A 13,434-nucleotide genomic window follows, 5' to 3' on the forward strand; every position below is an offset into this window, starting at 1 on the left:
TCCACTAGCCCTTTCCAAATGGATGTAACATTTTCATTAAGTTTTTAAAAAATACTCCCTGAGAAGCTCTTATTTGAAGATCCACCCACAGAGCAGGGAACCTACGACCCCTACCAGCAGTGTAGTAGGGGCATAGAAACCAGAAAGCTAAATGCACTAATCAGTTTAATGCTTTTAGGGAGAGAATAAACTATGGATTCTGAAACATGATTTTTATTGTGACAGCACCCATTTTAGAACATATGAGGCAAGTCACCCACCCCACAATACTGATTTGATTGCACACAGAACCTGAAATGGGGCAGGATGAGGCGGTGGCACTGGGCTTCATACCAGATGGAGTAAGCCCAAAAAGAGCTATTTAAAAGAAGAAATGGATCCTACAGTAACCAATAATACCTTGGCTTCTTCTGCCATTTTCTTCTCTTCATCTACCTCTTCCACCTTGGCAACAGAGTCCTCTCCTTGATGCTTCCTTCTCTTCTGCTTAGGGGCCATGAAACCTTGTAGGAACTTCTTAATGACACTGGCCTGGAGGGCAATCACACATTCCCCAAAATCCTTTAGGCTCTCCAGCGAGAACACCTGTTGGGAACACCACAAAACCATGTAATAATAGGACAACCTACCCTAACCAACATCCCAAGTAGGCTAATCCTGCAAGTGTAGACCAGTGATACTCAGATTCCAGAGCCACAAGTAGCTCTTTAATGTGTCTGTCAGCAGCATATGACATGAAAACACTGATTGCATCATTAAACCAGTCTAGATTATTAACCAGTCAGGATGCTTTTACTACGTTAACCAATTGTAGTTGATAAAATACCTGGTCAGTCATTTTGCTATGAGAATATATAAACTAAATATTTCCGCATCATACTGTTTAAATACGAATATATAGTAGTATAGTAAATGAAACAGTGTATTCACACCACTGTGGCTCTTTTGGGTAATGCTGATTGCTAATTTGGCACCTGAACCATTGAGGTCTGAGTGTCATTGGTGTAGACACTCGATCACTACCACAATATCTTAAGTCCAAAGTCTACCCCCAACTTAGTTATGGCATCAGCATATTTCTGTTGCCACCAGACAACAGGTTGTAGATTCCCAACTCAAGGTGGTGGTCTTCCTGGATAACCCTGACAACACAAGCAGTCTATAAAAAACAACAGAACCCACATGTTTTAATGCCTCTCACCATGGTAATTAAGCACCAGAGTAGACTTCAAGTAGTTCACCCATTTAGGCACTTCAGCAGCCTAGGTCCCCTGACCCCATAGCATTCAGAGGCAAAAGGGGCAAGGAAGTGAATATTTTTAGAAGTTGTCAATGGACTTTCAGAGGAGCTCTCAGCAGCTGATTTAGCTTCTCTATCAGTACTGGCAGGTGTGGTGAAATGTCGCTACAGGAAGGCCAAAAGAATTGAAAACTGCCAATTCAGGGTCATCCTTAGGATTTGGAGCAGTTTTCAATTGTTTTGGCCATCCTGCAGTAACATTTCACCACAAAAACCTGCGGGTACAGATAGAAAAGTTAAAACCACTTCTGAGAACTCCCCTAAAAGACTCCCCTTTGAGAAACCATCCAAAGTTGTGGGAAATCAATTGATTTAACAGTTCTGCTGGATCTCCAGCCTCAAATTTAAGATGGCACTTATGCAGAGAAACGTGAGCTACCGGCTTTTATCTAGATGTTGGTGATGCATTTAGAAATACCACTATGGAAATACAATACACAAAAGGGCAAGTCACAACTGAATTTCTAGAGCTATTTGCTCAAGGGAATACTTAAGAGCAGGAACCCATAATGGCTACAAGCCCTGGTGTGCCAAAACTTTGTCCTAGTTTTTCATCTTTAGAGCTACTACAGGGGCATAATTTTAATTCCTGTGTTCCCTCACCCTGGCTTCAAACTCGGACGTCTCATCAACATATCCCAGCCCTCCTTTCTGTAGCCGAGTCGCCACCTCAATAAGATCACTACGGAGGAAGTTGAGCAGCTCCTGATTGCCATCACAGGACTTCAGGCCCAGGTTTTGTTTCCGAGCCAAGTGGATGGAATGTGTGAGGTCCTGATACCTGGAAAAAACAAGAGACCACCTCTTGAACAGATGCAGGCTACTACACAGAACGTAGTCAGTAATGGCTGAAGTGTGCTGGAGGGAACAGCAGAAGCCCAAGTTTAATCTGCACACTCCATCAGCTACAACTGTACAGAACTATCAGTTTTCAACAGCATGCTGTAGCCCTGCCGCTGAGGAACAGTGCCCTTATTTTCAGCTGCGACTGCAGCAGTTTAAGAGCTGACAAGGTGTCTTGGTGGCTCAGACTTTTGCTGATGGAGAACTCGCAATATGTTCCTGAAAAGAAAAGCAGCCACTCTTCCCACCCCCTTCCTTTATACGCACATGATCATAGCTTCGCTTTGTGCACCCATGCTGGTAGCAGGATGCTTTACCCTGAACAGAATGCACCTTGCAACAGGCAAGGTGTATGCAAAGTAAGAATAGCAGCCTCACCTTTTCTGCAGCCGCTCCTTCAGCTGGCTCTCTCTTATTCCCTGGGGGTGCAGGCAATCCAGCAGCTCATCCAGTTCCTTCTGACTATCACAGAGAAACCTGAAAGACATAACAAACACTGACACCAGCTCTGCTGCCTTAACAGGTAGCGTAAAAGCCTCCTCTGAGATGGTCAGTCCCACTTCCTGCCTTACAGGTATTTGTGAGCTATGACCCAATCCAATCCCCACCAGGCAAAGTGACAAATCATTCAAGTTGTATTATGGTGGCACAGAGGCCTAAAGTTGCCCCCGTTTGCTATGTCTTAGATGCAGCTAAGTCTAGGGTGGAGAAAAAACAGAAGATGGGTGGGTGGGTGGGTGGGTGTCATTTTATTTAAGTAAAAATAAATGTATATTTTTAAGGCAGCAGGTTTCTGTTCATACACATCTACCATGCCTCTTCCATCCAGGGATTTGAATGTAGAACTAATAAACCTTAGGGAACTCCCTCTCTTAACCCTCACCCAAGTGCTGTCTCCCTTATCTTGCTCTCCAAGCAACAAAAAGGTGGTTATCTTCTCAGCAAGGTGTTAGTGAGATTCGGTACTAATAACAGTCCCCTAAACACAGGTAGTGCTGAGACCTCACCCTAAGTCTCTTACTAGAGAGCGTTGTCTGATTTTTTTCACTTAAACAAATCAACGTCCTTTTCTTCCCCAAACCCTACTCTAACCTGGGAGAATCCAAGCTGCATACTTGGGATGTTCCTAAACTCTCCTTTATTTCTTAAACAGGACAAAGCCATTTGGGAAATAACTTTGGATGTTTGTGACCTTGGGGAAGGCAGTAACAGGTCAGGTGATCTGTCCCAGAGACTATGCAAGTGGATTACTCAGTACATCACAGCTTGTTACTAATTAGCATGTATGCCCCTTCCCTCAGGCATCAGGGCCCAGGCAACCGCCACAGCATGACTGAGAAATATTCCTATATCAGACCTCTGCAGGCCAGCCACTTGAAGCTCAGCCCATGCCTTTACCACAGCACGGTTGATCCTTAGGCGCTTCCGTAATACATGAATTAATAATACCAGGCCTGGAAAAAGGCTAATGTAGTGCCCATCTTTAAAAGAGGGAAGGAGGAGGATCCGGGGAACTACAGGCCAGTCAGCCTCACCTCAGTCCCTGGAAAAATCATGGAGCAGATCCTCAAGGAAACAATTCTGAAGCACTTAGGGGAGAGGAAAGTGATCAGGAACAGCCAGCATGGATTCACCAAGGGCAAGTTATGCCTGACTAACCTAATTGCCTTCTATGATGAGAAAACTGGCTGTGTGGCTGAGGGGAAAGCAGTGAACGTGTTGTTCCTTGACTTTAGCAAAGCTTTTGACATGGTCCCCCACAGTATTCTTGCCAGCAAGTTAAAGAAGTATGGGCTGGATGAATGGACTATAAGGTGGATAGAAAGCTGGCTAGTTCGTCGGGCTCAAAGGGTAGCCATCAATGGCTCCATGTCTAGTTGGCAGCCGGTATCAAGCGGAGTGCCCCAAGGGTCAGTCCTGGGGCCGGTTTTGTTTAATAACTTCATTAATGATCTGGAGGATGGCATGGACTGCAGAAGTTCGCAGATGACACTAAACTGGGAGGAGTGGTAGATACGCCAGAGGGATACAGAGGGCCCTACACAAATTAGAGGATTGGGCCAAAAGAAATCTGATGAGGTTCAACAAGGACAAGTGCAGAGTCCTCCACTTAGGACAGAAGAATCCCACGCACCACGCTACAGACTAGGGACCGAATGGCTCGGCAGCAGTTCTGCAGAAAAGGACCTGGGTTACAGTGAATGAGAAGCTGGATATGAGTCAACATATAAGTCTTGTTGCCAAGAAGGCTAACGGCATTTTGGGCTGTATAAGCAGGAGCATTGCCAGCAGATGGAGGGACGTGATCGTTCCCCTCTATTCGACATTGGTGAGGCCTCATCTGGAGTACTGTGTCCAGTTTTGGGCCCCACACTACAAGAAGGATGCGGAAAAATTGGAAAGCATCCAGCGGAGGGCAACAAAAATGATTAGGGGACTGGAACACATGACTTATGAGGAGCGGCTGAGGGAACTGGGATTGTTTAGTCTGCGGAAGAGAAGAATGAGGGGGGATTTGATAGCTGCTTTCAACTACCTGAAAGGGGGTTCCAAAAAGGATGGATCTAGACTGTTCTCAGTGGTAGCTGATGACAGAACAAGGAGTAATGGTCTCAAGTTGCAGTGGGGGAGGTTTAGGTTGGATATTAGGAAAAACTATTTCACTAGGAGGGTGGTGGAACACTGGAATGGGTTACTTAGGGAGGTGGTGGGATCTCCTTCCTTTGAGATTTTTAAGGTCAGGCTTGACAAAGCCCTGGCTGGGATGATTTAGTTGGGATTGGTCCTGCTTTGAGCAGGGGGTTGGACTAGATGACCTCCTGAGGTCCCTTCCAACTCTGATATTCTATGATTACACATTAGATGTGGAGTCTAGCTCGGATGCCAAATTCCAGAGAGCTGTTCAGCAATGCTTAGCTAGCGAGGTGCAGTATAGTTTAGTTTACACATTCCCATGCCTTGTGACACGAGGCAACGTAGCATTGCCACTGATGTCTAGCGACACATTTTTTGCTCCATTCTAGGCAATTTCCAAGACTGCGGCACTTCTCCATAGTTTTCTTATGTAGTTCATTGTCCTTCTTTTCCGTCTTTCATGAGGTGGTATTCAGTCAGGAGCTTCTCTAGAAATGCAGTTTTTATACACTCATACAACATGTCCAAACCACAGCATTTTCGCGAATCATTGTCACATCATTTCCTTCTTTTCCGTCTTTCATGAGGTGGTATTCAGTCAGGAGCTTCTCTAGAAATGCAGTTTTTATACACTCATACAACATGTCCAAACCACAGCATTTTCGCGAATCATTGTCACATCATTGTAGGTGTAGTTAGGACTCCTTAGACCCTTCCTGTTCAATATGGAAACCACTAGCTCGTCACCATAAGCGGTATCTGCACAGAAAGACTCAGACGAAGGAATGCTTACTTTACCTTATAGTAACTGTAATTTTCATTTTTGTTTGCATAGATCCCATTAACCACCCTCTGTCCTGCTCCTTCAGAGTACATCTCTGCTAGAAGTCTGGAGTAGTGAGAGAACTGAGAGGCAGCTGGGGCTAACTCAGTCCTATATACCCTTGGGTTTTGGTGGGGGAAGCATTAGGACATGCAGGGCACAGGCATGGGCCCTACAAACAGTGTTGGTCAAAAGATTTGCATCTCATGCACACAGTTAGTGGAATCCACACAGACAAAACATCTTGAACTGTACGATACAAAGCCATTCTTCTCTTTAGTTCTTATTTTTGTCACAATAAGTCACATTTGTTTTATTGGACTAACTTATTCTGTAGCTGTGTTGCTAGAATGAGTCAAACCACTAAAAGCACCAGGCTCAAATTTTCAAAAACTGTTTTTATTTTTTTCCCCTGGATTTTATATTCAACAACTTTGGTTATTCTTTTAAAAATACAAAAAAATAAAAACAAAAACAAAAACAAAAACCTCCCACCCCCCAGCAAATACTGTCTTATCCCAAGAGGAGCTGTAACAGTCTCTTTCTAGTGGTTCACCTGTATCTCTTACATTTACACACAGCATAAGGGGAACTTATGTGGACTATTTAGTTTGGCTGACTAGAACTGTTATGGAGCAGTACTAACCATTCCACAGTCGACGATGCATAACTGTATTTCCAATTTAAACCCAACATTGGCACTCCCTCTCTACTACACAAATAAAGAAGTATCTGCCTGAATGTCAGGCCTGGGCTACACTAGGGGGGGAATTTGAACTAAGATACGCAACTTCAGCTACGTGAATAGCATAGCTAAAGTCCAAGTATCTTAGTTCCACTTACCTGGCGGTCCTCACGGCGGCGCGTCGACCGCGGCGCCTCCCCCATCGACTCTGCTTACTCCGCCTGCCAAGGTGGAGTACAGGCATTGATTCGAGGATCGATTTATCGCGTCTAGACGAGACGCAATAAATCGATCCGATAGATCAATCACTACCCACCGATCCAACGGGTAGTGTAGACGTACCCTGATTAAGCTTGGAGCTTCCTGGAGCAGAGGTAGAACTTTTCTATCAAATTTGAAGTGAATTGAACAAGGGGTTCCATGGCACCCTAAAAAATACTGGGTAACAAAAAACATGTGGCTACTGAGAACAGTTTACATGTAGTTGAAATGTAATGCCTGGCACTAAAGATCAGTCACTTAAACTATTTTTAAATTGTAATTTTACAATGCTCCAATAGCCCCTTGCACATAGCCCAGCACCCCTGCAGAGGTTGTCAGATTCATACTACTGCAGATCTGCCAGCCCTGCTATGAGATCCTCTGTTCAGGGAGCCCTTATGGAGCACAATTCCATTATGCACGAGGTACGGGAGCTTTCATAGAATCAAAGAAGATTAGGGTTGGAAGAGACCCCAGGAGGTCCTCTAGTCCAACCCCCTGCTCAAAGCAGGACCAACCCCAACTAAATCATCCCAACCAGGGCTTTGTCAAGCCAGGTCTTAAAAACCTGTAAGGATGGAGATTCCACTACCTCCCTAGGTAACCCATTCCAGTGCTTCACCACCACCCTAGTGAAATAGTTTTTCCTAATATCCAATCTAGACGTCCCCCACTGCAACTTGAGACCACTGATCCTTGTTCGGTCATTTACCAGCACTGAGAACAGCCTAGCTCCATCCTCTTTGGAACCTCCCCTTCAGGTAGTTGAAAGCTGCTATCAAATCTCCCTTTACTCTCTTCTTCTGTAGACTAAATAAGCCCAGTTCCTTCAGTCTCTTCTCGGAAGTTATGTGCCCTAGCCCCCTAAACTTTTTTGTTGCCCTCCGCTGGACTCTCTCCAATTTGTCCACATCCTTTCTGTAGTAAAACTGGAAGCAATACTCCAGATGTGGCCTCACCAGTGTCAAACAGAGGGGAATAATCACGTCCCTCGATCTGCTGGCAATGCTCCTACTAATGCAGCCCAATATGCAGTTAGCCTTCTTGGCAACAAGGGCACATTGTTGACTCATATCCAGCTTCTCATCCACTTTAATCCACAGGTCCTTTTCTGCAGAACTGCTGCTTAGCCAGCTGATCCCCAGCCTGTAGCAGTGCATGGTATTCTTCCATTCTAAGTGCAGGACTTTGCACTTGTCCTTGTTGAACGTCATCAGATTTCTTTTGGCCCAATCCTCCAACTTGTTTAGGTCATTCTGAACCCTATCCCTACCCTCCAGGGTATCTACCTCTCCCCCCAGCTTAGTGTCATCTGCAAACTTGCTGAGGGTGCAATCCATCCCATCATTCAGATCATTAATGAAGATATTGAACAAAACTGGTCCCAGGACAGACCCCTGGGGCACTCTGCTTGATACTGGCTGCCAGCTAGGCATTGAGCCATTGATCACTACCCATTGAGCCTGACGATCTAGCAAGCTTTCTATCCACCTTATAGTCCATTCATCCAGTCCATACTTCTTTAACTTGCTGGCAAGAATACTGTGGGAGACCATGTCAAAAGCTTTGCTAAAGTCAAGGAACAACACGTCCACTGCTTTTCCCTCATCCACACAGCCAGTTCTCATCATAGAAGGCAATTAAGTCAGTCAGGCATGACTTGCCCTTGGTGAATCCATGCTGACTGTTCCTGATCACTTTCCTCTCCCCTAAGTGCTTCAGAATTGTTTCCTTGAGGACCTGCTCCATGATTTTTCCAGGGACTGAGGTGAGGCTGACCGATCTGTAGTTCCCCAGATTCTCCGCCTCCCTTTTTTTTTTTTTTTTTTTTTTTTTTAAAGATGGGCACTATATATTTGCCTTTTTCCAATTGTCCAGGACTTCCCCCGATTGCCATCCATGGGCAGCTGGTGGTAATTCTGGAAGCTCCTGCAGAGCTTTGAAAACTCGTGGCAATCTCTGCACTTGTAGAGGGAGTAAACCTTGCAGTAATGAGTTTGTGAGCACCAGTGGCTATGCCATAAACTAGGATGTAATAAAATAAGTTATGGACTATACAGGACAGAAAATGAAATTGCTATGCTATGCAATGCATTACATACCAATCCTTTCCAACACCGACTGATTTTTCAGTTTACTTAAATGGCTATAACTTAGTGAATCTAACCCTTTGGATAGATGGCTGTAAATTCAAATGCCAATTTTAAAACAACCTTAGAACATAAGAACAGTCATACTGGATCAGACCAAAGGTCTATTTAGGCCAGTGTCCTGTCTCTGACAGTGGCCAATACCAGGTGCTCCAGAGGGAATGAACAGAACAGGCAATCAAGTGATCCATCCCTTGTTGCCCACTCCCAGCTTCTGGCAAACAGAGGCTAGGTACACCATCCTTGCCCATCCCAGCTAATAGTTATTGATGGACCTATCCTCCATGAATTTATCTAGTTCTTTTTTGAACCCTGTTATAGTCTTGGCCTTCACAACATCTCTGGCAAAGAGTTCCACAGTTTGACTCTGCATTGCGTGAAGAAATACTTCCTTTTGTTTGTTTTAAACCTAGGACTCCATTTATGAGCTTTGCCCATGTGCTTGGGAGGTCAGAATAGAGAAAGCATATACATTACAAATAATTCAATGTCCAGACTGTCTGCTATCCTTCACAGCAACTCCTGCCAACAACAGGTCCTTCTTGGAGGTGCTATTGGAGCAGATGTCACCATCTCCTCATGTGGGGAAGGGGGGGAGAAAGGGTTGAGAGGAGTCTCTTGTGATCTTGGAGTCATTTCCTTCCAATCTTCCTCCTAAGCCTCTGCCTCCTTCCTCACATTCTCTCACTCCATTTTTGGAGGTCTACTTCACTGAGTCGTCTAACCATGGACTTAACTGGTGAAGTGGACCCTAGGTCATTTGTAGAAGCAAGAGGGACAGCAGCATCTCCTACAGAAGTGGGACCAGATTGCCCAATAAGACCAAGGTGTAAAGTCAAATGGATAAGACTGAGAAAGTGCTATGGCTCAAAGTGATGTCTGACAAAAGATGTAAGGATGTTTTGCTGGAGATCTCTGGGCAGCCCTAAAGTCTGTTGATGATTGAGAGGATGATCTGGGAGTTGTTCAACTCAGGGAATCCTTGGGGAGAGAAAAACGGGGACGGATGTCTGGAAAGGGTCTCTGCTTTATTCTGGAGAAAGAGAGAGAGTGTGAGGAGGAGTATGTCTGTTCTAGAGGTGATGTTGACTGTTCAATGCAGTGCAGAAGAATACCAGTACTGAGAGTATAATTCTTCCTGGTGTTGGTGGCATTAGTACAGAGGACAGTGCCAGGGGGCTCAAGTGTCATTAATTTGTAACAGATTTGCAAGTACTGTTCAGGATTTCTGTATAACAGGACTGGTATAGAGGGTGGGGGCACTGGTACTGGGCTTCGATGTCTATATGTATGTAGTTCCACTTGCAGCCAGTTGAGACAAAGAATCAGCCTTCCACTAACCTCTCCAGGGCAATCAGGCCTCTGTGCTCATGGTTCAGAGGAGACAGGAGGTCCATAATTCCTCATTTCTTTCACCTCACCCATTCTGGGAAAGGAGACTAGTAGCTTGAGTTGCCCTTCAAGAGCAGCTCAGATCTGCCTTACCTCAATGGGAGCAAATAATACTAGGCTTTGGCACCAAGCTTTGTTTGGAGGACTAAGTCAGCTGAGATCCTCTCTCTGTGTTGGTGATGGTAGCCTTCTAGGTAGAGTCCCTACTAATAGGGGCGCTGAAGGAGTGGGAACTCTGGAAGGAGAGTCCCTTTATGGAATCGGAGGAGCATCTTTCTGAATCTGATGCTCTCCCCATGGATTGCTCCAGTAGGTACAACTTTAGCCATCAATGACTTTGACGCTGTCAGTTCTGGTGGAGAAGACCATCCTACAGGGCAATGGCCAAGGGCACCCAACAGTTGATGGAATAAGCCTGTCACACGACAGGGACAGCTTGCAGCCAGAGGGGTTAGCCTCAGCCATTTGGTGGAATAGCACCTTGGTGATAAGTAGTAATCATCATACAAGGGAAAGAAAATATAAAAAAATAAAGGGGCTTCCAACAGGACAGGAAAGTGTCCATAAACTAAGTAACTAAACTAGTTAATATTAATTAACATTTACTAAGTGTTTCAATTAACGGGTGCCCGGGGAGTGGGGGGGCAGAGACCACAACGTTCTATCTCACTGCCACCGGCACCAACAGGGAATGAACAGGCAGCTGGGGCCACTCTGCTCTGTCTCATCACTGCAGGAGGGTGGATGAGCACAAGGAAATGCAGGGCACAAGCATGGCCCCAAAGGTCACTTTTGGTCAAAAGATTCCAATTTCACATGCACCACAAGTGGGAGCCACACAGGCTATTATAATTTAAGCAAGGTCACTTCTCAAACAAGGTCATGTGCATGGTATTAAAGACAGGATTAGTATTGTAGGTAGACAGACATGTTTTTAATGGACCAGAATAAATAAGTGTTTTGGCTGGTGTACCAAAGAATGAGAATCACATAAAATTAATATAAAAACCCTATTTAAGTCCAGCTTTTTTTATCTGATTTAAAAATCACTCTTTCTAGCAGCAGCAAGTCAAAGTCTTATCACCTCTTGGCTCGTCTGTCTTTATTACCTACAATTACTAGTACCGCATGTTACACTTCCAAAGTATAGGATTGGTAGGCTTCCAAACTAATTCAGCAACTGAAAAAGGAATAGCTGTGATCAGATGGTTATTACAAAGGGACCATCATACATTGAGAAGAATAAAAAGCATTTGTTCAAACAAAATTGTTCCCCTCTATTCGACACTGGTGAGGCCTCATCTGGAGTACTGTGTCCAGTTTTGGGCCCCACACTACAAGAAGGATGTGGAAAAATTGGAAAACGTCCAGCGGAGGGCAACAAAAATGATTAGGGGACTGGAACACATGACTTATGAGGAGAGGCTGAGGGAACTGGGATTGTTTAGTCTGCGGAAGAGAAGAATGAGGGGGGATTTGATAGCTGCTTTCAACTACCTGAAAGGGGGTTCCAAAGAGGATGGATCTAGACTGTTCTCAGTGGTAGCAGATGACAGGACGAGGAGTAATGGTCTCAAGTTGCAGTGGGGGAGGTTTAGGTTGGATATTAGGAAAAACTTTTTCACTAGAAGGGTGGTGAAGCACTGGAATGGGTTCCTAGGGAGGTGGTGGAATCTCCTTCCTTAGAGGTTTTTAAAGTCAGGCTTGACAAAGCCCTGGCTGGGATGATTTCGTTGGGGATTGGTCCTGCTTCGAGCAGGGGGTTGGACTAGATGACCTCCTGAGGTCCCTTCCAACCCTAATAGTCTATGATTCTATGAAAAATATTACTGGATACTCCTATTGTGTCTAACTTCACTGCAGAATAAGAATACACGGTGTATAAAACAAAATGGAATGGTTGCCTCCTTAAAGATGTTCATTTAGCTTTCCACACTTCAATTTTTTCCAGTGATCTACAGCTCCCTTTTATACTAGATACTGGTCTTTATAAAACACCAAGGTGGATCAGAACCCCATGTCTCTTATGAAGTTGAGACACCTCATTTCTGGGACCACACTAAATATTCCAGCAAATTTTACTGAACCCAATTGTCTGGTTATGAGCACAAAAGTGCAGCTATGAGAAAGCATATTACCATAAGTTCTGTCCCTGTTTGGGTACAGTGGTCTCTATCGGAATGTCTGTAACATGCATGGATCTATGATGAGTGTTCACTCTGCCACCTGTAGCCATGTTCTTTCGCTTATCTGTAAAAGATTCACACAAAATTAAAATGCAATCTCGTTCATGGTCGCATCTGTCAACTTCTTACTTCACAAAGCTATACTGACTAGTTAAAATGGTTATATCAGACTGCTGGTGGGGTAGTAAGACAGCAAAGGAGCCAAAATTGCTCAGTAAGCCTCATCACATATTTGGCCAGGGAGACCCATAATTTGCTTTCCATAAAGAAACCAAATCAGTGAATATGCCTCTGTCAGTTACTATCCTGGTATTTACAAAGGTATCACTATGGCATTAAGGCACAGTACAAGAAATGGACATGAGAAATAACACCTCTTACAATTTTACAAAAGGCTCTTCTCAGTATATATTGATCAGATACTCCATCTAGTGCTTGGAAGTGCAAATACATTCCTTACAATGTACAAATCTCTGAGTCTTTCCTTTCCAACTGAACTCCAGTGTATAATTCCTTTGAAATAAATAACAGGTCAGTGAATGTTTATGACCAAATAGCTAATAATCTCAAGTATGTATGTATGGATGTGCATGCTATAAAAATATATTCACCAATTTCATCAGTCAGACAAAGAATCCTTGCATATATGCTTTATAGGTGAAGTATATAAGCCAAGCAATTAATGCCATTTCCCTCCCTTCCCAACCCTCAAGTGTCTCAGGGAATGCTCTCTTCCTATCGTTGTGAATTCACAATAGAATTCAGCATTTATGCTGTTCACATTGGGATATATGCCAAAAAAGGAGTTACACTTTGGTGAGAAGAGGTAACTAAGGGTATGTCTACACAGCAATATAAGCCTAGGGTTAGTTGGACTCAAGTCAGCTGACCCGTGTCAGGGAACCCGGGGCTTGAGCGTCTACGCAGCATTTTAACCCCATGTTAAGGATTTTCGGATCCACGCTCAAACCTAGGGCTCTGGCGTCCATGCTGTAATGCACAGATGCCGAGTACCCCTATCCCAGGGTGTTTGAATGCATTTCACTGTGGGAAAATGCTACTACCCACCCTGTTTCCTAACTGAGGCGCTACTTATGGGACTCAGGTGGCATAAGGAGCACATAACGGCATAATTAGTTTCTTTGGTGGCTGTCTCAGTA

The 13,434-nt window shown here is 44.4% G+C and overlaps 1 protein-coding gene across 2 annotated transcripts in view; it reads right to left on the minus strand.

The window, feature by feature from the left end:
- Window positions 1-13,434, minus strand: part of BAZ1B (bromodomain adjacent to zinc finger domain 1B) — an 83,778-nt gene that overhangs the window by 16,852 nt on the left and 53,492 nt on the right. For both annotated transcript variants that reach the window (XM_077836311.1, XM_077836310.1), the window contains 4 exons: window positions 12,227-12,338; window positions 2,522-2,620; window positions 1,904-2,081; window positions 400-585 (listed from right to left, as the gene is read on the minus strand). In XM_077836311.1, coding sequence (XP_077692437.1) covers window positions 400-585; window positions 1,904-2,081; window positions 2,522-2,620; window positions 12,227-12,338 — 575 coding nt within the window. The remainder of the gene's footprint in view (window positions 1-399; window positions 586-1,903; window positions 2,082-2,521; window positions 2,621-12,226; window positions 12,339-13,434) is intronic.

The sequence above is a fragment of the Eretmochelys imbricata genome, chromosome 17, assembly GCF_965152235.1.
Source record: "Eretmochelys imbricata isolate rEreImb1 chromosome 17, rEreImb1.hap1, whole genome shotgun sequence".
Lineage (NCBI taxonomy): Eukaryota > Metazoa > Chordata > Testudines > Cheloniidae > Eretmochelys > Eretmochelys imbricata.